This window comes from Thamnophis sirtalis, unplaced genomic scaffold (assembly GCF_051295495.1).
Source record: "Thamnophis sirtalis isolate CommonGarterSnake01/CBP01778 unplaced genomic scaffold, rThaSir2_p1.2 scaffold_1, whole genome shotgun sequence".
In the NCBI taxonomy this organism is placed as follows: domain Eukaryota; kingdom Metazoa; phylum Chordata; class Lepidosauria; order Squamata; family Natricidae; genus Thamnophis; species Thamnophis sirtalis.
This window is the reverse complement of record NW_028261381.1, coordinates 3,174,341-3,201,408: the sequence shown is the minus strand read 5'-3', so window position 1 is coordinate 3,201,408 and position 27,068 is coordinate 3,174,341. Positions and strand designations below refer to the sequence as shown.

General features: G+C 43.3%; 1 protein-coding gene across 1 annotated transcript in view; it reads left to right on the top strand.

Moving 5' to 3' along the window:
* Positions 1-27,068, top strand: part of PIKFYVE (phosphoinositide kinase, FYVE-type zinc finger containing) — a 112,303-nt gene that overhangs the window by 10,164 nt on the left and 75,071 nt on the right. Inside the window, exons 3-10 of the mRNA XM_087706636.1 lie at positions 2,408-2,596; positions 12,062-12,177; positions 12,813-12,984; positions 15,396-15,603; positions 17,123-17,212; positions 20,168-20,303; positions 23,414-23,571; positions 25,726-25,837. Of these exons, the coding sequence (XP_087562762.1) occupies positions 2,408-2,596; positions 12,062-12,177; positions 12,813-12,984; positions 15,396-15,603; positions 17,123-17,212; positions 20,168-20,303; positions 23,414-23,571; positions 25,726-25,837 (1,181 nt within the window). The remainder of the gene's footprint in view (positions 1-2,407; positions 2,597-12,061; positions 12,178-12,812; positions 12,985-15,395; positions 15,604-17,122; positions 17,213-20,167; positions 20,304-23,413; positions 23,572-25,725; positions 25,838-27,068) is intronic.

The following is a 27,068-nucleotide window of genomic DNA, read 5'->3' as shown; positions in this document are numbered from 1 at the left end:
TACATAACCACATGCTGGCATTTCATTTGCTTATTTATAAAATCCTCCCTTAACATTAAATCCTCATATCCTGTTTTAGCTAAACATCCATAATATTTAGTACCAAATTTTTCTAATCCTCCATGTATATAATTTATTATCATTATCCTTTCTTTATTTGACTATATCCTATATCATAACATTTCCCCCCTATTAGTTAAAACTTAGCTGTGTCTAATTTTGTTCTTTTTTATTGTTACTGTTATTAATAACCTTTATATATAGTCCAAAAATATTTCTAACCTTCCCTTCATGGGTAGCATTCAATATTCATATCCAATTATTACTTATCATAACAGCTCAACATTGCCAAGAGCCGAGGTGGCGCAGTGGTTAGGGTGCAGTACTGCAGGCCACTTCAGCTGACTGTTATCTGCAGTTCAGCGGTTCTAATCTCACCGGCTCAAGGTTGACTCAGCCTTCCATCCTTCCGAGGTGGGTGAAATGAGGACCCAGACTGTGGGGGCGATATGCTGACTCTATAAACCGCTTAGAGAGGGCTGAAAGCCCTATGAAGCGGTATATAAGTCTAACTGCTATTGCTATTGTATACATTACTATCATTATCAATTTTTATTTAAAATTGTCACTATTATCACTGAATTTAACTAAGTTTAGCTGGTTTTAAATTATAATCTTCCATCTATCAACCTGTATCTCTCCAATAGCAAAACAATCCTATGTCTTCTGCCATTTGTGGATCCATTCCTCCAAACATCTTCTTAAACAAATCTGTATGGACTCCTCTTAGCAACTCCTTGTTTATAGTATCTCTCATATAATATTGACACCCTCCTTCTGTTTGCCCTTTTTTATGTTTTTGTTCACTAAATTAATACATGCATAGATCAAGTACTGTGTGATACAAACAATTTGTGCCCATGTTTCCTAATTTCCAGATTCAGGTTTTATTGAAAGTAATGATTTTGAATTCCTTCATGGTTCATAAATATGAAGAATCTCTTCTTTCCACATGTATCAAATCAGTCCTTGAAGTCAATGCCTGTCCATCAAATGTAGTATGGTAATCCATGGCATAGCTTCTCAGTAGTAAACAATCCGTCAAGTAAACAGCTGTAAAATTTCCCAACTCTTCTGAATTATGTTGTGATCTTTATGGCATTTTTGCTTAGTATCCCATTATATTCCTCTGCCAGACATTGAGTTTGAATTATAATTTTTAACTGGCTGAGATATATTTGAGTTTGAAGAAGGAAATGCTGCCATCTAGTTTGCTCACTCTCTCACTTGGTACATGGATACAGAACCAATTATGACCCCCCCAGCACCGTTTTGCAGTTTCTGAAGCTCTTTGAATAGAGCTAAATGTTTTTGTAATGTTTTGTAATGCATGAACAAGCACAATGAATGCGTTAAACTTGAAGAGGTTTAATGCACCATTTTATGCCCTCTAAGAACTGTAAAAACAACCTCAAAAGCAGGCAACATTTTTCCCATGGAGGGGCTTATAAGAAAATGTGCACCTTAAATCCTTCTAAGTCTTAAGGTATTTCTTTATTTCTTAATTACCATCAAATCAACTGAAGAGTAAATTTGGCCTTGGCTGCAGGATAAAAAAATGTAGACCACTATATAAAAGGTTGAAGGCAACCGGTTTTATTTAAAAATTAAAGAGAATTTGTTACCTTTCAGACAGGGGTGGGTTCCTGCCAGTTCTAACCTCTTCTATAGAGGACATTCCAGAAATCTACAGTGCCGTTTAGAACCGGTTCCAGCTCCCTCCCCTTCCCTGTCTGCACATCATCATGATGAAGAGCGAAAGGAGGAATTCTGGGAGTTGAAGTCCACAAGTCTTAAAGCTGTCAAGTTTGAACACGCGTGGTTTTTTTTTCTAAAGGGTTAGAGGTTCAAGGGTCTTGTAACTTGACAGCTTTAAGACTTGCATGCTTCAAAAGCCAGAGTTTCTGAGCCAACATGACTGGAGAAGGAATTCTGGGAGTTGAAGTCCACAAGTCTTAAAGCTGTCAAGTTTGAACACCTCGGGTTTTTTTTTCTAAAGGGTTAGGGGTGCAAGGGACTTGTAACTTGACAGCTTTAAGACTTGCATGCTTCAAAAGCCAGAGTTTCTGAGCCAGCATTTTCGTTGCTAGAGTAAGCAAGAGTGTTGTTAAGTGAGTTTCACTACATTTTACAAGTTGGCCATGCCCACCCAGTCACATGACTGCCCACTCCCACCCAGTCGCATGGCCGGCAAGCCACTCCCACCTGGTCACATGGCCAGCAAGCCACTCCCACAAAATAGGCCACACCTATAGAAGGGGTTCTAAAAAAATTTGAAACCCACCACTGCTTTCAGACTAGTAGAAAAATAGAGCTTTTTCAAAGTCTAATCATTTGCCCTTTCTAGATGATGGACGACTGGCACCCTCTGTCGAGAGAGCAGAGATTGGGCAGGGGGATCATCAGCAGACACTGAATGCAAATTGGTCCAGCCCGGAACATTCCTCAAGATCGCAGTCATTGCGCTCATCCCCCGTAGCTTACAAAAAAACACAACCTGCTGGGGAGCTACAGCGACGATCTTCCACCTCGTTAGGTAAGAGATCTGAACTTGAAAAGGAGCCTCTTTTGTAAACTTTTATCTGTCTTCAAAATTTTTCAAACCTTCACTCTACATGTACTTTTCAGGAGGCCTGTAATTCAGCACTTGAAAAATATCTATTTTAGAACCCCATACAACAGAGAATTGTTAGTTGAGAAAAATCTAACACACAGGGAAGCTTATATAGATCAGTGATGTGCGGTCAGCTTTAGCCCTGGTGAGGCACTTTTTAGACTTGTGGACTTCAACTCCCAGAATTCCACAGCCAGGCATGCTCAGTTCCAATTTAAAGTGACAGCATTTTTCCCCCTTGCAAAATAAGTTTTCCCATTCTTTTCCTTCTCCCTCCCCCTCCTTCCTCCCTCTCTGCCTCTCTTTCTCCCTCCCTCCCCCCTCTCTCAAACAGACACACGCACACAGAGAACTTCGATCCCTCTCTCACTCACACATTCACTCTCAAACAAACACAAACACAGAAGTTGGATTGGATATATTTTCCAAAGGCTTGAAAACAGCTCCTCTGCCATACCCCCCCTTCCCCTGCTGCCTTCTGATCAAACTTTTTGAATTCCTCCCCCCTCCCCACACACGCACCTTTTCCAGCTGTTTCAGAGACATTTCAACTCTGCTTCTCCCTGCCCTGCCCTGCCCTGCCCTCTTGAAAAGCCAGAGCTCTGTCAGACTGAGCTAGTTGCTCCCAGAGAACTCTAAAAAGCCTCTAAAAATGCCCTCTACAGGAGGCGAGAGAATACGTGCCTCATTTGCATAAGGAATTCTTCGCTTGTTAACCCTTGCTTAACTCTTAAAAGGCGAAAAATTCCTTATGCAAAAGAGGCCCCTAGTTCTCTGGCCTCCTCCTAGTTAATACTGAGAGCAGACACCAAGCCACTGTGACTTGAAATCTGATAGCAACTACCCTGGCTTTAATTATTTGAAGAAAATTATTTAAAATCCTTTCCTTTCTCTGAGGAGACTGGTGAGGCCCCACCTCCCTTGCCTCTAGTGACTGCACGTCCCTGATATAGATACCTGTCAGGTGCAAAAGGCCAGTTGTGAAGTTCCAATTAAGCGGGTATTTAGCTGTCTGTCTACCTGTCTATTAAATTTGTTTGGTACCCATCTTACTGCAAGGCAACTCTTTATTGCTGATAACCATGCACAGGAATATTTCCCATTAAAAGTTAGCACCTTTGTGTATTTTACCAGGATCGGGTGGTGCTATGTCTGGATCCCTCCTTCATCCCCAAGGTGTGCTCCTGCTTTCACCAGGCTCAGGAAATTGTTCTCCCCAACTTCTGTCCGGAGCCAGCTCATCCACTAGAAAGAAAGTGGCACACCTTGGACGTGAGGAAGGCTCTAAAGATCTACCTGAAATGGACCTTGCCATTCAGGAAATCTGAGGCGCTATTTGTATCGTTCCAGCCGGCCTCTCTAGGACAGAAAGTCACTGCCCCCACAGTCGGTAGATGGTTGAGGCCCTGCATTGCCACGGAATATCAGGCTCAGTCTACGCCGCCTCCCGGAAGGCTAACCACCCACTCTACCAGGAGTGCAGCAACTTCTGCTGCTTGGGCCACTCAAGCCCCTTTGGCGGAGATCTACAGAGCGGCCACATGGACATCCCCGTCCCCTGAAGAGTTTCTTCTACTCTTCTTGACAGAACTTTTTTATTTTTTATTTTCTTTAAAAAAAACACAAATATGTCATCATTTGTCAATCATTAAAACATTGAAGTACAATTTTTTTTGGGGTGTGTACCCCTCCCTCCCTCCACCCCCCCACCCCCCCTCCTCCTTCCCCCCCCCCCCGACTTCCCAGAACCCGTACACGGTATAGAATTTTAACTATGAGTAGAGGAGCCGAGGTGGCGCAGTGGTGAAATGCAGCACTGCAGGCTACTTCAGCTGACTGCAGTTCTGCAGTTTGGCTGTTCAAATCTCACCAGGCTCAGGGTTGACTCAGCCTCCCATCCTTCCGAGGTGGGTAAAATGAGGACCTGGATTGTTGTTGGGGGCGATATGCTGACTCTGTAAACCGCTTAGAGAGGGCTGAAAGCCCTATGAAGCGGTATATAAGTCTAACTGCTATTGCTATGATGGTTGAACTTACCTTTGGCAATTTTCAGTCCCTGTGCTACAGAGAGAAGTCTGCAGTGATAAGCTGAGTTCATACAATGTATTAAGTCATTGCTTTATGATTTGCCACACAATATGTGTGGCTTAATTCAAATATAAATACAAAGGCATACGTTATTTACAAATTACGGTGGTACAGATCACACATAGTACTAATCCAAGTCATACAATTTTTGCTTCATCCATCCCAGTAGATTTGGCAGAGAAGGGCATACTACAACTCTCTTCAGTGAAATATCGTTGCTTGGAAGGGTCTCAGAATCATTCCTTCTCTGTCGTGGCACTTATTTATGGAACAGCCTCCCCCCCACCCACACTCCCTCAAAAGATACAGATGATACCGACTCTTTTAGCCTTATGGAAAGCAGAAAAGAATTTTCCCCAAGCACTGGGATCAGGATGTTGGTGGAACTGGCATAGTATGGTTGGTTGATACAAGTTTTAGTAGGGCTCTGTTCTGTCCCAAGCCTCTAAATTATACTGATCCCAGCTTGGCTGCCACCACTAAGGAGGGAGATAAGCCACGCCTTATCTAGGAGCCCAGAAAAATTATCTCTATGAAAAAACAAGACTCACGGAACTCACGGAATTCTTCAAACTTTAAACTCATGTTTCCTGCAAAATTCCCCTCCCGTCGCTCCACCTATAAGAGCCAAGGTGGCGCAGTGATTAGAGTGCAGCACTGCAGGCTATTTCAGCTGACTGTTAGCTGCAGTTCGGCTGTTCAAATCTCACCGGCTCAAGGTTGACTCAGCCTTCCATCCTTCCGAGGTGGGTGAAATGAGGACCCGGATTGTTGTTGGGGGCGATATGCTGACTCTGTAAACCGCTTAGAGAGGGCTGAAAGATCTATGAAGCGATATATAAGTCTAACTGCTATTGCTATTAAGCTCTCTGGGAGGGGCCAATCAGTAGCCACCTGTTTCCTATTTCCTTCTATGAGCCTGCTTCCAAAGCTGCTCCCTCCTCCTATCAGCTCTACTTACGCATCCTCACGTCAGGGACAACCTCCCTCTGTTCCTCCTCACTGCTCCCTGACTCAGACGCCATCTGGTGGCCAACAGGCCTCTCTAGTCCCTGCTCTGACTCCGAACACCCCCCCCCCAGAGTCTTCCTCAGCCTCCAGGGCCGTCCCGTAGTGCTCATTGCTGTCAGATTCCACCAACAGCTCAGCCGGCCGCTGCTGGGCCACAACAGGCTCAACATTGTTTTTTCCCCTATAATCAGGGGTGGGTTTCTCGCCCCGTTCCAACCGGTTCGGTTGGAACGGGGCCGGCAGCATCCTCGTGCACGCGCGCGGTGCACGCATGCATACTAGCGTCTGCGCGATGCTCCAGCTGCTCCTGGAGGATCGCGCAGGCGCTGTATGCGTCCTGCGCATGCGTAGAAGCGCAGAACTCATCAAAACCGGGTAAGGACTGCGGGCGGGCGGCCCTTCGCTGTTCCCGGAAGTTACTTACTTCCGGGTTCGCCGACCAACCAAACCCACCCCTGGTGATGATATATGGTAAGTTTGTTAAATAAATAAAATGTAGTTCTGAAATCTTTTGATTAATGTGCATGCTTCTGTGGCTATTTGATAAATGTTTCTAGCAGCAATAAAGATTATTTGTGCCATTTTAATATTAAAAGTTTTTGTTCAGGGGACTCTGCAGGACATGTTCTATCACGTGGGGCCTGATTTAGCAGATTTATAAGAGATTTCATAAGAACTCGGTCTGGACTTTGTGCTCTACATCTTGGACAAAAGCCACACTTTCCTGCTTTGTCAGTTCATGGTGGAAAATGGTTGTTTATATACAACGTGGTGATCTGCAAACACACACACTTTTTTTGCTTCCAGATTCCTCTGTATTAGAGATCTGAGCATACAATGTGATTGCAGAGTCAGCATTAACTGGATTACTAGCCCTATACAAACATTGTATTCTGTAAAAGGAAAGATAATATGATGAGCAGTAGCCAATGTTCCCTCTAATTTTTTTTCAGTGTGAGCAGAAAAGTATAGTGTTTGAGCGGCATATTTTCATGCCTGAGCACCTGAATTTTTTTCACAGATGTCACCTAAGACAACAACGAAATCAGTGTTATTTGAAACTCAAAGTTATGTTTATTCAAGGTACCCGCTTAATTAAAAGTGTTATATAATATCAGTATCACTTAACAACGGTCCTGCTTAGCAGCCAAAATGTTGGCTCAGAAAGTCTGGCATTTGAAGCACGCAAGTCTTAAAGCTGTTGTTACAAGACCCTTGCACCCCTAACCCTTTAGGGGAAAAAAAACCCAGGGGTCTTCAAACGTGACAGCTTTAAGACTTGTGGACTTCAACTCCCAGAATTCCTCCCTGAGGGGAATTATATATTTGGACTGTTTCAGAGTTACATTAGAGAACTAAATTGTTAGAACTTAGCACAAAAGTTACCTTTTATCTGAAAATCCAAATAGAGTAAACCTGCTATTATCCCAGAGCACTAATGTCATTTGTCCCAATCTGTTTTATGAGTCTGTATTAAAATAGATAGCAATATTTTCACTAAATTTTATAGATCTATATTTCAGGAACCTATCAGAAGTTAGGGCAAGATAAGAGTGGAAGAATGAATTTTGTTGCAGGTCATGGGGATTTTTTCAGCATCTTAAAAGTGGAGCGCATGTGCATTGAACTAGCAATACCCATTTAATAACAAAAGGAAATGGCTGAATTAAATTTGGTAAAGTTGCAAGCGAGCTGTAAAGAGCTTGTGGTTTTTAAAATCATAGAATCAGAAGGGATACTGGAGGTCTTCTAGTCCAGCCCCTTGTCCAAGGCAGGAGTCTTTATATCATCTGAAACAAATGGCCGTCCAGTCTTTTGAAAACCTGTAGCAAATGAATTAAGATTCCATTGATTTTAATTGTTCTTACTGTCAGATTTCTCCTTATTTCCAGCTTGAGTCTCCTTCTGACAAGTTTCCATTGCTTCTTGTCCTGTCCTCAGGTGCTATTGCTGCTGCCTCCTCCTCCTCCTTCAACAGCACCAAACACATTTGCTGCCCAGCACTGCGGCTGAAGTGAAGCCGCCAAAGCTCCCGCTGGTGCCCCCCGCAGCATTGGGCGGAAATCCGGCAGTGCTGTTGGAGGAGGAGGAGGCAAACCAGCCTGCCACCGCCGGCCACCGCCAGCCCCGCCGCTCTTCCCACCCCCTTCCCAGCCCCACAGTCCAGCGGACGCAGCAGAAGCAGCCCCGGGTCTCCACTACCGCTCCCCGCATTTTCTGGACGGGGTCTCGCAGGAAGGAATCCCACTTTGAAGAGCCGTGCTCTTCAAAACAAGCCTGGGGAGGTCCTTTGCAGGCGGCCCGTTGTAGCCGCCTGCAAAGGATTTCCCCACATTTGCTTTACAGAAATCTCTGCGCGGCAGTTAGAAACTGCTGCGCGGGGGTTTCTTTCCACGTGCACGGCCGCGCGGCCGCGCACCTTAGAGGGAACAGTGGCGGTAGCTGCAGTTAGTCAATCTTTCTTTATTCAGAGTAAAAAAAACACTTCTTCATCTCAGCACATGGGACAGATTTAGCTAACGCCGCTCAGTAACTGAGAGCAGTTGTGATTTCTGAATTGTACAGAGCGACCTCCGCAACCGCAGCACAATCATAGCAAAAGGCACACAGTATGGAGCTGCCAACAACTTAAGTATGTTTCCACACAAGCACCAAAGCATTTTTTTCCTATTTGAATCTAAAGCATTGCACAGTCCTAAAACTCAGAGATGGCTGCTTTAGTGATATCCCAGTTTGTCTACTGTATAATTTTAATTGCAGGAAAGTCCTTTATTTTTCCAAACTTTAAGATATAGTCTTGATCCTATAGTGCTGTCTGTGGTGTTTTAGCTTATTACAATATTTGTATACATTATTTATATAGTGTTTGTATTATTTTCATTAACTAGTCTTTTGAAGTTTTAATAAAACTCGGGAAAGCGACATTCATAATAAAACAAGCACCTGTTATAGCACCCATTGAGTAGGTACCAGTAGTTCTTCTTCAAGGTACAATGTAGTTGTTCCATACATAGACCTTGCTTTGATGTTTGTTCTGTCATAAATTTAGCCCAAAACTGAAAAGAAATCTAAAAAGTTTGTCTAAATTACCAGACTGGAAGATGTAGATGGTAGTGGAAGATGGTAGTGGATCTGGGTACTTGAGAGACCGCCTCCTGCCGATTACCTCCCTTCGACCAATTCGATCGCACAGACTGGGCCTCCTCCGAATCCCATCTGCCAGTCAATGCCGACTGGCGACCACACGGAGGAGAGCCTTTTCTGTTGCAGCTCCGACCCTGTGGAACGATCTCCCCGCTGAGATCCGTACCCTCACCACCGTCCAGACCTTCCGCGCAGCCCTCAAGATCTGGCTCTCCCAGCAGGCCTGGGGATAGGTTCCTAATTCACCCGCCCGAGTGTTTGATTGTTGAACGAAAGTTGTGTTTCACTATTTTTTTCTTTGTTCACATTTTGTTTTGTTTTTGATGTTGCACTTCCCTCCCTTGTGATTGTAAGCCGCCCTGAGTCCCCTCAGGGAAAAGGGCGGCCTATAAATTTTAATAAATTCAAATTCAAATGTAGCAATGCAATTTAGGAATGTTGATAGAAATCACCCATTATCAGCCGTGACCCGACAAATGCGCGCTGACAAAACCGCGACGAGAAAACCGCAACATTGAAATCGCGCCCACAACAGCGCGCCGACAAAACCTCACCCACAAAAGCGCGGTTAGGGTTAGGGTTAGGGTTATTACCTTGTTTTCGCGTTGTTTGTTGATGGCACGCTTTTGTCGGCGCGCTGTTGTGGGCGCGCTGTTGTGGGCGCAATTTCAACATCGCGGTTTTCTCGCCGCGCTTTTGTCGGCGCGCTTTTGTCATGCGCGCATTTGTCGGTGAACCATTATCAGCCATAGAAGTGGCACCATGCTTTTCCTCAGGACTTGGAGGCTGGCAAATAGATTCTAGCTGGGAGATGGCTGTTAGTAACACCCTCTGGCACAGCTTACAAAGACGAACCTTGTTTCTTGTTCTTCCAAAGTTGGGAGCCTGGCCCATTATACAGCAACTGTTATTGTGCCTGTTTCTCGGCTGTGCTGCCAGCATCCCACATAACATGAGTGGTATATAAAGCAGCGCATTCAGCGGAACCCTGTTTCTTCTGCTTCCACAGGAGAGAAAAACAAAATGTCTGGCTAATGGGGAACTGTGGAATTGGTAAGAAACTTGAGGCACTTTTCTTCTTAAGTACGAAATAGTCCTTAGCGGGGAAATGCAATAAAGAAAAAGGAGGCTTGCAAAACTCGGGGTGTCTGTATCCGTATAAAATAGTCATAAAATAGGAAGGGCATGTCATTAAGGAACTCTGATGAAATGCACAAAACCTTTCTCCTGCAACGTGCTGACGTTGCTGTTGTTAATATGCTGTTAATATGTGGCTGACTGGATGATTTAACACAAGAAATTAAATGGACTGGTGGAAGGCTAATTAACTGCCATAATGCTATATACAAAGCCACTGTTGTGACTTCAGAAAATGGGTATCAATTAGCTGGTTTTAAAGCAAGTTAATATTTTCTCCCTGAAACAGTTGACTCAGATGAATAAACTTCCTATGCTGCTAAGGTGCAGGTTTGAGATAATTTTTTAAAAAACTAAACTGTTTAGGGTTGTGTCAGGGGTGGGTTTCAACCGGTTCGCGGCGGTCCCCGCGAACCGGTTGGTCGGCGAACCCGGAAGTAAGTAACTTCCGGGAACGGCGAAGGGCCCAGCCACCCGCCCGCGCTCCTTACCCGGTTTTGACGAGTTCTGCGCTTCCACGCATGCGCAGGACGCATACAGCGCCTGCGCGATCCTCCAGGAGCAGCTGGAGCATCGCACAGACGCTAGTACGCCTGCGTGCACTGCGCGCGTGCACGAGGACGCCGCCGCCCCCGTTCCAACCGAACCGATTGGAACGGGGCGAGAAACCCACCCCTGGGTTGTGTACTTGCAGCCTGATTTCAAAAATATTTCCAAATCTTTAGATCTACCCCAGTCTTTTTTTCTCTTATTTAAAGTGCTTAGTGAAGTCTTTTCCTATTCAGCGTTTATACAGTGTCTATATTCTAACTCTCAAGACAAAGCAAAATAGTAAAATTTTAATAGCAAATATTGTATAATGTTAGCTGACTTTTCTCTGCAATAATTATTGTTCCGGTCCTCCTTGAATCAATAATGAGAGATTTTTGCTGACTTTAGTCCTAGGGAGTGGGATCTAAGGTTTAATGCTCGTAATGGCACATTATCAATTGGTGGATCATAAACTCAAAAACACCTATTAAAACAGATTGCAATATTTGGGATATTAGTACTAGTTCTGTGTCTACAGCACATATACTTTTGTTTAATAACTCAGTTTGAAATTGGCACAATCATTTGCCTTTCATTCCTGTTATTTTTTGGAAGAACCCAAATAGACTTGCAATTATTCAGGGTATCTCATCTGTTAATTGAAATAAGGAAAGCCCAGAGCTTGTGAGTAAGGTGAAAAAAATTCTTCAAAGAAGGAAATGGATGCATCTGTATTGTTGCTGTGAGAATGGAGATTTGCACGGAGTCAATTGGGGTCAAGCACAACTTGAAAACCACTTTTATTTTTTTGCAAGTGTGAAATATTCATGTTTGAAACTAAATGATGTGTTTCTGAATTGCGTTTTCAGGAAGCAAGGTCTGTTGAATCAATCCGGGTTTCTTTCAGATAAATAAAATCACCAATTTATAACATAACTTTCTTTGAATTGACAAATGCTCTTTATCGGTTTGTCTCCTATTTATTTAAGGATAATTTAATTGGCTATAATTGAAAACTATTTTTCACGAAACATGGCTTTGGATAAGATACTCTGCATTACAGGAAAGGTATTCAAATCCAGGAAGTTAACCACTGCGTTGACCTCAGTTTGAAAAAGAGAGAACTGAAATTAAAGTTTCTGTATATAATATTTTTGTATCCTAAAGGGATTTCCATTCATTGTTCATTGAGAACCAGGATCTCACATGGCAACTAAGAGCCGAGGTGGCGCAGTGGTTAGAGTGCAGTACTGCAGGCCACTTCAGCTGACTGCTATCTGCAGTTCGGCGGTTCAAATCTCACTGGCTCAAGGTTGACTCAGCCTTCCATCCTTCCGAGGTGGGTAAAATGAGGACCCAGACAGTGGGGGCGATATGCTGACTCTGTAAACCGCTTAGAGAGGGCTGAAAGCCCTATGAAGCGGTATATAAGTCTAACTGCTATTGCTATTGCTAACTATTGTCTTTTACTTCCAGACAATCGAAGAAAAGATCCTCCTCTTAGTGGCCATGATCCAAGGACAGCTGTTCAACTTAGAAGCCTCAGTACAGTTTTGAAACGTCTCAAAGAAATAATGGATGGGAAAAGCCAGGTATTGCTTTAATAGTTTTTGAGTAATCCTGAAATCAGTTCTGTTTTTTTTTATATATATATATATTTAAAATCCCATTTTGTATTTAGAATTTGTATGGAGAATTATGAAACACTGCTACTGCTAAATATATTTTCAAGCAGCAAGATCAAGGGCTGTCTACTAATTTTGACAATAATAGCAAATCACTTTTCATACCTCCCCAGTGTGATATATCTGGTTTCCTTCTCATGCATGAGTTGGAAATTTTTCTTTAGCTGCCTTTTAGTAAATCAAATCCTATGGCTTAATGATTAAATTCAGAGCACTGCATAAGTGAAATCCTTTGGGTTGGGTAAACCTAGCAGGACATAGCTTTTTAAGACAGGAGCGGTGCAAATGTATTAATTCTCCATTATCTATTTTATAGCAACTATGAGGATTGCAGAATTTTGATACATTATAAACAGGCTTCCGTATTCCCACGTTCTGAATCTAATTTGAATTTCATATCTCAACTCTAGTCAACCTGCAAATGAGTATAATAATCACATTTTGGACTTGTGAGATTTCATGATATGACTCACATTCAGAAATAGGAAGTGTTCAGAACTGTGAAACTCTTTCCTTGACTAAACAGCAAATTTCTTCCATAGGACAGTGACCTCAAACAATACTGGATGCCAGATAGCCAGTGTAAAGAGTGTTACGACTGTAGTGAAAAATTCACTACCTTTAGACGCAGACATCACTGTCGGTTATGTGGGCAGATTTTCTGTAGCCGATGCTGTAACCAGGAAATCCCTGGAAAATTTATGGGTTATACAGGTAAGATGGAAGTGTAATCAAACATCTAGCTTTTGAGAAGATGAAGAAATCATTCTTCTGTTGGAATGGGTGGGTGAGGATGAATTTCACATTGCCCTAAAACCAGTGACGTGCGGTGAGGTTCACCACCGGTGAGGCAAGCGGGCAGGATTTCGCCTCCCCCCCCACCAGCCGGAATAGTGCGCACGCACGCGCCATCCACCTCACCCCAGCTGCACCTGAGGAGAGGGGGGAAAGCCAAGCAGAGCCCCCCCTTCCCACTCAAAGCCCCCTTAAAGCAGAGAACAAGCCCGCTCTATGGCGGACAGGCGCGCTGGCACTTTAAAGTGCCGGCATGCCTTCCGGGCTGGCCATTCCCGCTGAATGGCCGGCCCGGAAGGCATGCCGGCACTTTAAAGTGCATGCCGCCTTGGCCTGCCATACAGCGAAACATGTCCTGGTTTGTGGCCGGGCGGCACGCTGGCACTTTAAAGTGCATGCCGCTCGGCCACAAACCAGGACATGTTTCGCTCTATGGCGGGCTGAGGCGGCATGGCTTTAAAAAATAAAAATAAATGTGCCAACCTGCACGCCAGCAGAGGCGGGTAAAACACACACACACATACACACACACACACACAAAATAAAAACAAATTACAATTACTTACATTACAAATAATTTTGAATCCCCCCCACTCCCTCTGTCCGATCCACATACCTTTTCCAGCTGTGGATTTCAACTCTCCTATTGTCCACCTACCATGATGAAAGTGTAAAAAATTAAATAAAAAAGCAACTTACTTAGGCAAGGCTGCCAAGGCATGCTTTGCTGCTCCCAGATCAGGAGGCGGGAGAATCACGTGCCTCCTTTGCATACGGAATTTTTCGCCTTTTAACCCTTGCTTAACTCTTAAAGGGCGAAAAATTCCTTATGCAAAGGAGGCCCCGAGTTCTCTGGCCTCCCGCTACAGTTAGCACTAAGCAGACTCAGAGTCACTGTGACTCTGGAGTCTGGCAGCAACTATCTTGGCCTTTTTAATTATTTTAAATATTCTTTTCTTTTCCTCATGAGACTGGTGAGGCCCCGCCTCCCCTGACTGCACGTCCCTGCCTAAAACGTAGTGAGTGAAACAGTCAGTATGAATTCATGAGCAGAAACATCCGTACTACCATCAGCTGAATACAAGGAAGACTTTTGTGGTGAACACGTGGATATGCAACCATATAATGCCTTGCCATTCCTGGTTTCTCTAAACACAATGACACTTCCCAGAAATTGTCAGGATAATAATCCATCTTGTCTCTAGACCTACAGCTGTTTTTCCAAGTAATTTTACCAGGTTAAAGAATGGGGTGGCAAGTAAGGAAAGGCCAGACCAACCTAAATTCCTTGTGCTGAAGCCAGTATTCTGATTGCAACACTTTGGTTAACCCAGTGTTTCTCAACCTTGGCCACTTGAAGATGTCCGGACTTCAACTCCAGCGAATGCTGGCTGGGGAATTCTGGGAGTTGAAGTCCGGACATCTTCAAGTGGCCAAGGTTGAGAAACACTGGGTTAAAGATTAGCATGGCAAGTAGATGGAGTTTAGGTTGTCCTTTTGCTATGAAACATGTTTCATTAGATTGTCTTCAGTTTTTATATATATATATGGCATAATGGCTAAGACGTTTGCCTGAGATGCAATACAGCAGTGGTCCCCAACCTTTTTATCGCCGCGGACCAGTCAGCCTTTGATAATTTTACCGTGGCCCGCTGAGCGCGCGCAGGGGTGGGGGGACGTTGTTCGCTCTCTTCCCTGGAGCCTTTGCGCACGGCCCAGGAGCTTTTGCGCACGGCCCAGGAGCCTTTGCGCTGCAGTGATCATGTCCCCCGGCCGCTGCAGCGATCATGGCCCCTGGCCGCTGCAGCGATCATGGCCCCCAGCCGCTGCAGCGATCATGGCCCCCGGCCGCTGCGCGGCCCGGTGCCAGGTACTCCACGGCCCGGCACCGGTCCGCGGACCGGGGGTTGGGGACCACTGCAATACAGCACAGGTTCAAATCCCAGTAAGGGTATGGCTAGCTGATGAGAGCTAAATAGCTTGAAATAGATCTATACTAGTCTCCCTTTATTTATTTATCAGCACAAATAAAACACACACACACACACACACACACACACACACACACACACACACACACACACATATATATATATATATATATATATATATATATAGCAAGCCTTGGTGCATGTGGTTTATGCTTTCTGTTCAAAATCTAGCTGGCATTTTGTGTTGTTCTCAAAGTTTTCTTTAGCTTCTTGAAATATAGGTACAAGGCATGATAAAAGAATTATCCTACCTTTGAAATAAGGCAAACACAGTAGTGACTATCTGTTTTTCATGTCACAATTTTTAGAATAAAAAGTAATCTCTTCTATTTCTCCTAGGTGATCTGAGAGCGTGCACTTATTGTCGCAAGATAGCCTTAAGCTATGCTCACTCCACAGAAGGTAACACCATTGGGGAAGACTTGAGCGTCTTATCCGATTCATCAAGCTGTTTATCGGTATTGGATCCCGGGGAACCCCGCACCCCTGTAGGTAGCAGGAAAGCTAGTCGTAATATTTTCCTGGAAGAAGATCTTGCGTGGCAAAGGTATCGATGTCTTTATATTTTAGCGCTTCGAAAATCTGTTCTTTGTTCATTCTTACGCTAATTTTATAGCCCTCGATTAGTTGTTCAGATGGCTTTAGTTATTTCTTTGGCATTCTTTAACTGCGCATTGATTCAGGGCACTGTGGCCTCTGTCAATAGTATGCAATTCCTATATTGCCATATTGAAAATTGATCATATTTCAGTCACTTCTACAATCCAGTGTTGACATTTCTCATCAAGAAAATACTGTAACAGAGCATCTTTTCCTGAGATCTCAGTTCTGTTACTTTCATTCCTTGGAACTTATAAATTGAAAATTACCATATTTTTTTGGAGCATAAGACACACTCCCCCCCCCCCCCCAAAGAGGGTGAAAATTTGAATGTGCCTTATACACCGAATGTAGCCACGCCCACCAGCCCCCACCCTTTGGCCCCTGCCTCCCAGCAATTTGCCTCCTTGCCGCAAACAACCTGTTTCAGTTTCAGCACATCCTGATTAGCACAAGCAGCTGATTGTTGGTTGGGTCGGCCTCCCGACCATCAGCTGTTTCTGGCTGCAGGGATTGCCGTTGCCTATTGCCACCTCCGCACGCCCCATTTTCGGCCTCCGCATCCCATTTTTGGCCTCTGCGCACCCCATTTTCTTCCCATTCTGGGGCATGCGGAGGCCAAAAACAGGGCGTGCAGAGGCTGAAAACAGGATGTGGAGGCTGAAAATGGGGCATGTGGAGGCGGCAATAGACTATGGAAATCCCTGCAACTTGAAACAGCTGATCGCCGGGAGGCCGGACAATCAGCTGCTTGTGCTAATCAGGCTGTGCTGTAACTGAAACAGGCTGTTTTCTGTTCGCTGCAAGGAGGCAAATTGCTGGGAGGCAGATTTTTTTTCTTGTGCTAATCAGGCTGTGCTGAAACTGAAACTGAAACTTCCTGTTTGCTACAAGGAGGCAAATTGCTGGAAGGCAGAGGCAGATTTTTTTTTTCTTATTTTCCTTCCCAAAGGCTAGGTACGTCTTATACTTTGGAGCGTCTTATACTCCGAAAAATACGGTATATTTTTCAAAAACGCCAAACTATATTTTCTACCAGCATATTTATCATGTGGTAATGAAAATTGGAAGAGGACTCTGAGTATATATGGGTAGTCCTCATTCAGCATCTATCTGTTCAAAGTTAAGACGACACTGAAAAATGGTCCATGAAATACAGCTGTGGCAGTGCCTCTGTGGTCATGTGAACAAATTTGGCCCGCCCAATTTACAACCGCTTCCCCGCCACTGCCTCCCCCCCACCAGCTGACCCTGCTTCCCCTCTGTTAGACTTATTATTCTGCATTCACATGTAGGGGAGGCACTGTGGAAATGCCCCATGGGTCTTATTAACTACTCCAATGCAGTGTTCAATTCAATTCAACTCAATTCAACTCAATTCAATTTATTAGATTTATAAGCCGCCCAATCCCGGAGGACTCCGGGCGTGTTAACTGCTGCTTAAATGTAATATCCTTAACTTGCAGCTTGATTCACCCAGATTCTTCATCTTCTACCTTATCAACACGTCTTGGATCAGTTCAGGAGGAAACAGGGAAGTCTCCTGCACGGAATAGGTAAGTGATCCAACTAGAGGTCACCTCTATACTAAATAGTATGCTTTGAGTTTAAGTATGCACATGTCAAATAACATTAAGACTTACCAGGGTCCTTGGTGTAGAACTTTTGCAAAAGTCTGGGAGCTCTAACATGAGATTTGTCGGCCCATTCAGCACGGGAAGGCGGGAAATGTTTCCAGGAGACCAGACACTGAATGCGACCTCTATGTTTCCTGGAATCCAGGATATCTTTAACTTCAAAATGTTGCTCTCCTTCAATAAGAAGAGGTGCCGGGGGGGGCGCAGGTTGTAGTGGACGTAGAGAAGAAGTGTGCTCCGGTTTCAATAGGCTCACATGAAACACAGGATAAATCCTACTAAGGTTTTTAGGCAACTCCCCAGGGGAGAGCCTTCTCTGTCGCAGCTCCAGCCCTCTGGAACGATCTCCCCGTGGAGATCCGGACCCTTACTACCCTCCCGGCCTTCCGCAAAGCTGTTAAGTCCTGGCTGCTCCAGCAGGCCGGGGGGCTCTCGAAATATCCAACCCCCCGGAGATTGTGACTGTTGTATATTTTAATGTTGTTTGTGTATTATTCCCCCTCCCTTGTTTTATTGTAAGCCGCTCGGAGTCCTTCGGGAGTGGGCGGCATACAAATCAATAAAACTATAACTATAACTATAACTAATTCCAATCTCACGGATACAGGATTTATGATTTTCACAATGGGGAACGGACCTACATACTTCGCCCCCAACTTCTTCGACTTTTGGGTGGTTTGCTGAAACTTGGTGGACAAAAACACTCAGTCCCCAACTTTGTATTCTTTCGGCTTAGCCCTCTTCTTATCAGCCTGTTTTTGGGGAGCCTGGTGGGCTCCTCCAAGGCTTTGCGAGTCATGGGCCAAAACTGTCATCGGTTTTCATAAAACTGGTAAAATGTTTCATAGAGCTGAGGTTAGGGTGCAGTACTGCAGGCCACTTCAGCTGACTGCTATCTGCAGTTCGGCGGTTCAAATCTCACCGGCTCAAGGTTGACTCAGCCTTCCATCCTTCCGAGGTGGGTGAAATGAGGACCCAGACTGTGGGGGCAATATATGCTGACTCTGTAAACCGCTTAGAGAGGGCTGAAAGCCCTATGAAGCGGTATATAAGTCTAACTGCTATTGCTATTGCTATGCATTTGTTACCTAGTCCAGATGAATGGAAACAGATTTTAAAATGGCTGATCCGACAGAAAGATATTTAACATTACAAATTTAGCAATTGGTTTGAGGCTGTTGTATTTTTTTTTTAATCTACTTTTGGATATGTTCACCGCTGTCTTTAAGGACAGTATGCTTGGTTTATTCTCTGTGAAGTACAAAAAATAAAAGTTGTGAATTATAACGATATCGTAAGCTAATCAATTGTCTGATGGGATATTTATCTCATTATTAATAGCAAGAGTAATTATGGACAGTTGAGGAAGAAATTGCTGATGCTTAAAGATATGCATTAGCGTCAGATCTTGTACTTTCTTCTTCTGCTTCCTGGACTCTTGTCAATGTGCTGAGATTTATCCAAAACATGTTGCATTGTCTGTAATTTCTCTAATGCCCCTCTTTGTAAGATCAAGCCAGAAAAATGTCTTCATTTGAACCAGCATTTCCTAATTTGGGATAAGGTCTAGTTTTCTCAACTATTTATGAAAAGAAGGGAATCCACAAGAACACCATGTATCGGGATGTGGATATTTTTGATTATTTTCCTGAGCTTTGTACATTCAAACCTGTATCACATGGTTTAGGACCTGGCTACCTGAGAGACCGCCTCCTGCCATTTACCTCCCAACGACCAATAAGATCACACAGATTGGGCCTCCTCCGGGTGCCGTTGGCCGGTCAATGTCGGTTGGCGGGTCCCCGGGGGAGGGCCTTCTCTGTAGCTGCTCCGGCCCTATGGAACGATCTTCCCGTAGAGATCCGGATCCTCACCACTCTTCCGGCCTTCCGTAAAGCCACTAAGACCTGGCTGTTCCGGCAGGCCTGGGGCTGTTGATTAGTATCCAACCCCACTCCAACTGTATGCATGTTGTTGTAATTTTAATACTTGTATCCTTATTTTAAATTTTTTTAATATATGTTTCTTGTCTTGTCTGTAAGCCGCCCAGAGTCCCAAGGGAGTGGGCGGCATACAAATGTTAATAAATATAATATAATATTTGAAGACTTAGTATTAATAAACCAGGGATTACAGGGAGTTCAAGGTGAAATATGCTTTCTACATTGAATATCAGAATTCAGTTCTGATTGTTTTCCATATGATTTGAAGCTAATTAAAACTTTGGGCTCAATCATGGTCAAAAGTCAGGTAGCACGACAAAACCACGCTCGACTAAAGCGTGCCCAATTAAACCGCATCGCTGACGTCATCAGCAGGGCGACAACAGCGAGCGCGGAGAAAGAAGGGCGCTTTAAATAGCGCTTTGAAAGCAAGCCGATTCAAGTTAAGGTAAGGGTTAGGTTTAGGGTTAGGTTAAGGGTTAGGGTTAGGTTTAGGGTTAGGTTTAGGATTAGGTTTAGGGGGGTTAGTTTTAGGTTTAGGGGTTAATTTTAGGTTTAGCGTTTACAGCGTGCTTTTTTCTCCACACTGTTGTCGCGCTGTGATGACTTCAGCTACGCGGTTTCGTCGAGTGCCCTTTAGTCGAACGCGGTTTTGTGGTGGAACCAAAAGTCAAGGACTACCTGTACTGAAATTTGGCAGCATGAAGCCACATAAAGAGTAAAAACAAGCAGCTTAATTCTTATCATTTGAGAAATCAAGAAAGGAGAAATCTATATGCTAAAAATTAGCTTCTAACCTTTTTTTTTAAAGGTTCCTGTGTTTGGTGTGTTTTCGTTTGGTGAAATTTTACCCCGTTCTGTTAAACGTTAATTTTAAAGTAGGTCTGGAGTGATCTCAAGATTACAAGCATTGTTCTGTTCCACCCACCAGATCAGCCAGCATAACTAACCTGTCTCTGGATCGATCGGGGTCTCCCATGGTGCCTTCCTATGAGACATCTGTCAGCCCTCAAACTAACCGAACCTACATGAAGGAAACCAGCGAGGACGAACGCAAAATTCTTCTGGTACAAGCCAAGCTTTTCTTGTCTCTTGCATCCTTCCAACAGAAATAAGTAACACCTTACTGCCGTTTGTGGTACTTGACTTCTTAACGTTTACCTGTTTCGTACTGTCCTCTGTTTACAGCTTGTGTTTTTTGCATTACGTACCTCACTTTTCCTCAAAGGATATGCAGATGATGTCGTTTTGTATCCTTATAATCTTAAAAGTTTGAAGAACTATTTTCATGGGACCATCTAAGAGCCGAGGTGGCACAGTGGTTAAATGCAGCACTGCAGGCTACTTCAGCTGACTGCAGTTCTGCAGTTCGGCTGTTCAAATCTCACCGGCTCAAGGTTGACTCAGCCTTCCATCCTTCCGAGGTGGGTAAAATGAGGACCCAGGCCACTTCAGCTGACTGTTATCTGCAGTTCGGCTGTTCAAAATCTCACCGGCTCAGGATTGACTCAGCCTTCCATCCTTCCGAGGTGGGTAAAATGAGAACCCGGATTGTTGGGGGCGATATTCTGACTCTGTAAACCGCTTAGAGAGGGCTGAAAGCCCTATGAAGCGGTATATAAGTCTAACTGCTATTGCTATTGAAGAAAGCATATGGTCTTTCACCCCAGGAAAATTAGCACCAGTTAGAAAAAAAAGACAAGCCTTAATTTTAAAGAGGATTTATTTAGCTAGGCCTAAAAAAGATAGCTGTGCTATTCTGAATCCCATTTGCAATGGAATCCACTTTACAAAGCAATATGTATGTGCGTTGCTTCTGCAATTGTTAGTACTTGGTGTGGTGTATTTCTTTTCCACAAGTACGCAGTCCAATTTAACATAGGAGCTCTTGCATGAAAGATTATTTTAATTATCTAAGGATTAACTCCAAACACTCACGAGAGATATAGGACTTGATATTTCTCATGGCTTGCAATTGCTTTGGTTGATGCAACTCTGAATTCTGCAACTTGCGATTTATTTATTTATTTATTTATTTATTTATTTATTTATTTATTTATTTGTCTGTCTGTCTGTGCAATCATTTGTATACTGCCCTACTTCATGGACTCACCTTGGATGTTCTGTTTCTTGTGCAGGTCAATGTATGATGTTGCAGGGAACCCCATTTCTGAACTCCCTCAAACATGTTAGTGTTAGAAGATATACTTACTAATATGATATGCAATGTGTTATAGTGTCTCCTATGCAAGCTTGAATAACTTCCATCCAAATCCTGCTTGTTGTTCGCCAGACCATATATATATATGTTTATTTGCTTCCCTGGAATATTTTGGATACTTTGCAGTAGTGAATAAATAGCTTGTTGTTTTAAATGCAAATCTTAAGCTTATCCTCAGGGGAATCCTAATCATTAGTGGAGGAGAAAGGTATCAAAGCTCTCGAGCATTGTAATGAATCAGGAAATTAGTGAGGCATTACAAAGAAGCGGAGTATTAGAAAGGTTTTCATCAGTGGTGGGATTCAAATAATTTAACAACCGGTTCTCTGCCCTAATGAATTCTTCCAACAACCAGTTCACCAAACTGCTCAGAAAGTTTACAACCGGTTCTCCCGAAGTGGTGCGAACTGGCTGAATCCCACCACTGGTTTTCATCCATAGTCTTACCAAAAGTTAAGCATTTATTTTTATTCTGCCTGTAGGCCTAAAGAACAGAGAAAATGCCATAGGCACAATCATAGGCTTGATTCCTGTGGTGGCCTGCATAATCGAAGAATAAAAAAAGCAATAAAAAAGAATATATGGGCTATTACCCTTAGATTGTTTCAAAACACTGCCACATTTCAACCTTCTGCACCATGTCAAAATATTTAAAAATCCCTTCTTTTAAACACATGAAAACTGTTCAATTTATCAGTAGCAGAGTTCATCCTTTTTTTTTTTTTAAAAAAGAGGATTGATTCTAATTAGTAGGTGGAGTTCTATGGAGTTTGATTTCCCAGCTGCTATAATTTCTTCCTTTCTGAAAAAAAATGTTTGTACGCAGTTATGCACCAGTGAAAACAGAGAAGTGGATGGAATAGGTAGAAGAGAAGGAACTGCTTTTCCACGCATTTGAAATGTTAAAAATAAAGCAGGGGAGAAGATTTGACAGTCATGAATGGCAATGCCTGTGTGCGTTGTGGAAATACACAGGCACTCTATAATGCTTGTCCCCAAGCCAGTCTTAATTGTCCAGTCTAATTCTAAAAATCACAAAATGTTCAAAAACGTTTTTTGGTTACTTGTCTAAAAAGAAAAAGAATCAAGAGACTAGGCATCATCACAAAGTCTCTGGAGTGTCAGAAAGCCAACAATCTATATTTAAACATTCTCTCAGTCAGAAGGATAATGATTAAAATTCTGAATATTTAAATAAAATCTGCACTTGTCCCTTGAACAAACTGTCTGTCTTAGTCAGTGGTGGGTTTCAAAAATTGTTCGAACCTACTCTGTGGGTGTGGCCTCCTTTGTGGGAGTGGCTTTCTGCCCATGTGACCGGATGGGAGTGGCTTGCCACCCATGTGACCGGATATGAAGATGCCGACGACACTTGTCAGAACCACCTTAAATTACCTCCCACACAGCACTGGCATGCATAAGAATATGATGTAAACTTGTTTTTTAAAAGGCATCTGTGGTTTGCGTTAAAACAACTTCAACACACGCCATGTTCTGATTGCACCACAAACGCAGTAGTCATCCTTTCACAGAGGCGCTGAGTTTTATAAATATGAGCATGATAGTGTAGAATAATCATATCCAAGGACCAGTGGTGGGTTTCAAAAAATTTTGGAACCTCTTCTGTAGGTGTGGCCTGCTTTCCGGGTCCACTGGTGGAACCTCTTCTAACCGGTTTGGTAGATTTGACGAACCGGTTCTACCGAATAGGTGCGAACTGGTAGGAACCCACCTCTGGTCAGAAGGATAATGATTAAAATTCTGAATATTTAAATAAAATGTGCACTTGTCCCTTGAACAAACTGTCTGTCTTAGCAGTCTATCCAGGAAAAGGGGAGGGGCAAAACGAGGAATTTTGTAAATCACTTGGAAGAGCGTAAACAGCACCTCTCAGAACAGAACACTTAAGCCCTGTAAATGTGTGCTATCTCCAAATGTCATCATTTTGTCTTCTAGGACTCAGTTCAGTTAAAGGATTTGTGGAAGAAAATATGCCATCACAACAGTGGGATGGAGTTTCAAGATCATCGCTACTGGCTGCGTACCCACCCCAACTGCATTGTAGGGAAGGAGCTGGTCAATTGGCTTATAAGGAATGGCCACATCACTACTAGGTAACGGGGCCTTTTGTACGTATGTTCAGGGTTAGTTGACGTAGGATAGTAAGATAAAAATAGTTGGGCTTATTCCAGTTTAGGGATTCTGCAAATGTAAAATTATTCATAATTAAACTCCAGCATTTCGTATCTAGTCAAACCCACCCTTTCCCATCCTACCTATTTTTTCCCCTCTTTCTTGTTCTTGATCTATGCCTCCTATAGTAAATTATTTTGGGGAATAAACTTTTAGATAAGAATAATTAAGTTTTGATCCATTAATTACCTTCCAGTCTATTCTGTTAATGAGTCAGAATATCCTTTGTGTTTATCATTAATCTCAAATAGTCCAAATAACCGTGACCCGACAAATGCCCACACGACAAAAGCGTGCCGACAAAACCGCGGCGAGAAAACCGTGACGTCATAAACGCGCCCACAACAACGCGCCGACAAAACCGTGCCCACAAAAGCGCGATTTCAGTTAAGGTTCAGGGTTAGGTTTAAGGATTTCAATTAAGGTAAGGGTTAGGTTTAGGGATTTCAGTTAAAGTAAGGGTTAGGTTTAGGGATTTCAGTTAAGGTAAGGGTTAGGTTTAGGGTTAGGTTTAGGGTTAGGTTTAGAACTCGCGGTTATTGTTTGTTGAAGGCACGCTTTTGTCGGCGCACTGTTGTCGGCGCGCTTCTGCGCTCATTCGCCGGCGCGATTTAGAACTCGCGGTTTTCTCGCCGCGGTTTCATCGCCGCTCTTTTGTCGAGCGCGCATTTGTCGGTATTTGTCGGTGAACCCAAATAACACCTGTCAGGAACTGAGAATTGTGTAATGATGATTCAGACAGTTTGTAGAACCCATCACCCCTCTGCCATTAATTTGGGTGGATTCTGAACATGGGTTCATGTTCACCAACTATCAGGAGAGAATGTGATATAGCAAGAGGAAGAGATTTCCTCCCAAATCCACAGGGCAGCTTCTGTCCCCCCTTTTTGTCCCCCATGCTGGTTATTGCTAAGAGGATGATCCTTTTTTTCAAAAACATGTCTCTGAGCTAGGAATCAGCTTGGTGGGTACAGTGGAAGAGTTTAAAGTTCAGGACTCTACACTTATCCAGACCAGGATATCCCCAGAGAACAAGATAAGCAGTACTTCGGTTTTGCCTGTCTAAAGGAAAAAGCGTCTCTTTAAAAGCATAGCAATTAAAAGTTGATTTGAAAGTACCTTGTATAGAGCTTGAGGATGACATGAAAGCAAAATTATGAGGGGTTGGCAAAGACACAGAGTTTCTTAAAATTATTATTTTGATTTATATTCTGCCCTTATTTGAAGAATTCAAGGCAGTCTGCTTAATAGTCTAAGCTCCTATTTCACCAAAACAATAGCAATAGCAGTTAGACTTATATACTGCTTCATAGGGCTTTCAGCCCTCTCTAAGCGGTTTACAGAGTCAGCATATCGCCCCCACAAGAGAGCCGAGGTGGCACAGTGGTTAGAGTGCAGCACTGCAGGCTACCTCAGCTGACTGCAGTTCAGCAGTTCGGCTGTTCAAATCTCACCGGCTCAAGGTTGACTCAGCCTTCCATCCTTCCGAGGTGGGTAAAATGAGGACCCGGATTGTTGTTGGGGGCAAAATGCTGACTCTGTAAACCGCTTAGAGAGGGCTGAAAGCCCTATGAAGCGGTATATGTCTAACTGCTATTGCTATTGCTATCTGGGTCCTCATTTTACCCACCTCGGAAGGATGGAAAGCTGAGTCAACCTTGAGCCGGTGAGATTTGAACCGCCGAGCTGCAGAACTAGCAGTAAGCTGAAGTGGCTGCAGTACTGCACCCTAACCACTGCGCCACCTCGGCTCACAATCACTCTGTGAGGTAGATGGGTTGGGTTGAGAGAGCCGTTGGCTGAAAGTCACCCAGCCAGCTTCCATGTCTTAAGGGACGACTAAAACTGTGTCTCCTGGTTATTAGTCCAGCATCTTAAATAATTCACCAAACTGGTTGTTGAGTTTGGCTCCTTTGGTTGAAAAAAGGTTTCTGAAGCTCACTTTTTAAACCATCTTAATCTTATACCTTCTATATGTATTATTTACCTTTGAGCCCTGCAAGAAAAACATCTCTACGGTAAATTAAAAATTCGTTTGTTCGTTAACATGAGGTTTTAAATGGTCTTATTTCCAGGGCTCAAGCAATTGCAATAGGACAGGCTTTAGTAGATGGGCGTTGGCTGGATTGTGTCAGTCACCATGATCAAATCTTTAGAGATGAGTATGCTCTCTACAGACCATTACAGGTATGGATTTCTTTTGTGTGAAAAGTTACGTGTGGATCGCGTAGCTTGGAGAAAAAAAAACTAACATTGTCTTGTGGCTTTGGAATTTTTGACCCAGAAATTTCAGAATAGCAAGTTTTGTAAGTTTCATGCTGATCTTTGCATTTCACTTAATAACTATTCAGAAAGTGTGTCCGTTTGTTCTTTTGGAAAAGCCTGTGGAAAGCAATTTAATTTCTGATAATTAAATCAGGAAAATAAGGATAATTTCCACCCAGAGCAACTTTTCAGAGTGAGATGTGTGGTATATAAAATAAATCTGCAAGTGAACGTATTTATCTAAGGTCAAGAAATAACTGGTTTTTCCAGTTGCAATGTATGAAAAGACCATAAAGAAGGCTGAGTGCCAAAGAATGGAGGCCTTTGAACTCTGGTGCTGGAGAAGACACCTACACTGAGTCCCTTGGACTGCAAGACGATCAAAGCGGTCAGTCCTAGAGGAGATCAACCCTGACTGCTCTTTAGAAGGCCAGATCCTGAAGATGAAACTCAAATACTTTGGCCACCTAATGAGAAGGAAGAACTCACTGGAGAAGAGCCTAATGCTGGGAAAGATTGAGGGCAAAAGAAGAATGGGATGACAGAGAACGAGGTGGCTGGATGGAGTCACCAAAGCAGTAGGTGTGAACTTAAATGGACTCCAAAGGATAGTAGAGGACAGGAAGGCCTGGAGGAACGTTGTCCAGGGGGTCGGGATGGGTCGGACACAACTTCGCAACTAACAACAGCAAGAAATAAACTTGGAAATTTATGGAATCTTCATTAAAAAGAAGGCATTTTCCAAGAACTTCAGAAGAAAAATCAAAGTACAGATATTTTAAAAAAAATCAAGACTTTTTAAAAAAAGAAAACACCCCGAAGGCTGTAAATATAGATATCAAACATGTAACTATTTAGATCAGCCAGCTTGCAAAGCAGCCTTACGTGACTTTCCGACTTTTTTGAAACTAAATTAACTCTATCCCAAAGGTGCTTTTTCAAGTGGACTTTTGCTTCTCATCCAAGAAGCTTCTTCAGCTCTGACTGGATGGTGAGGAATGGAAGGATGTATATTCCTTGCAGACAGCTTCGGCCAACATACATGCACATACGTGCGCACTTTAAACCCAAGAATACACTAAGACAGAAGCTTGTCCACCCCAAAGATAAAACACCCAGACGTAAACTGAGCAATGTGGTATATGCAATATAA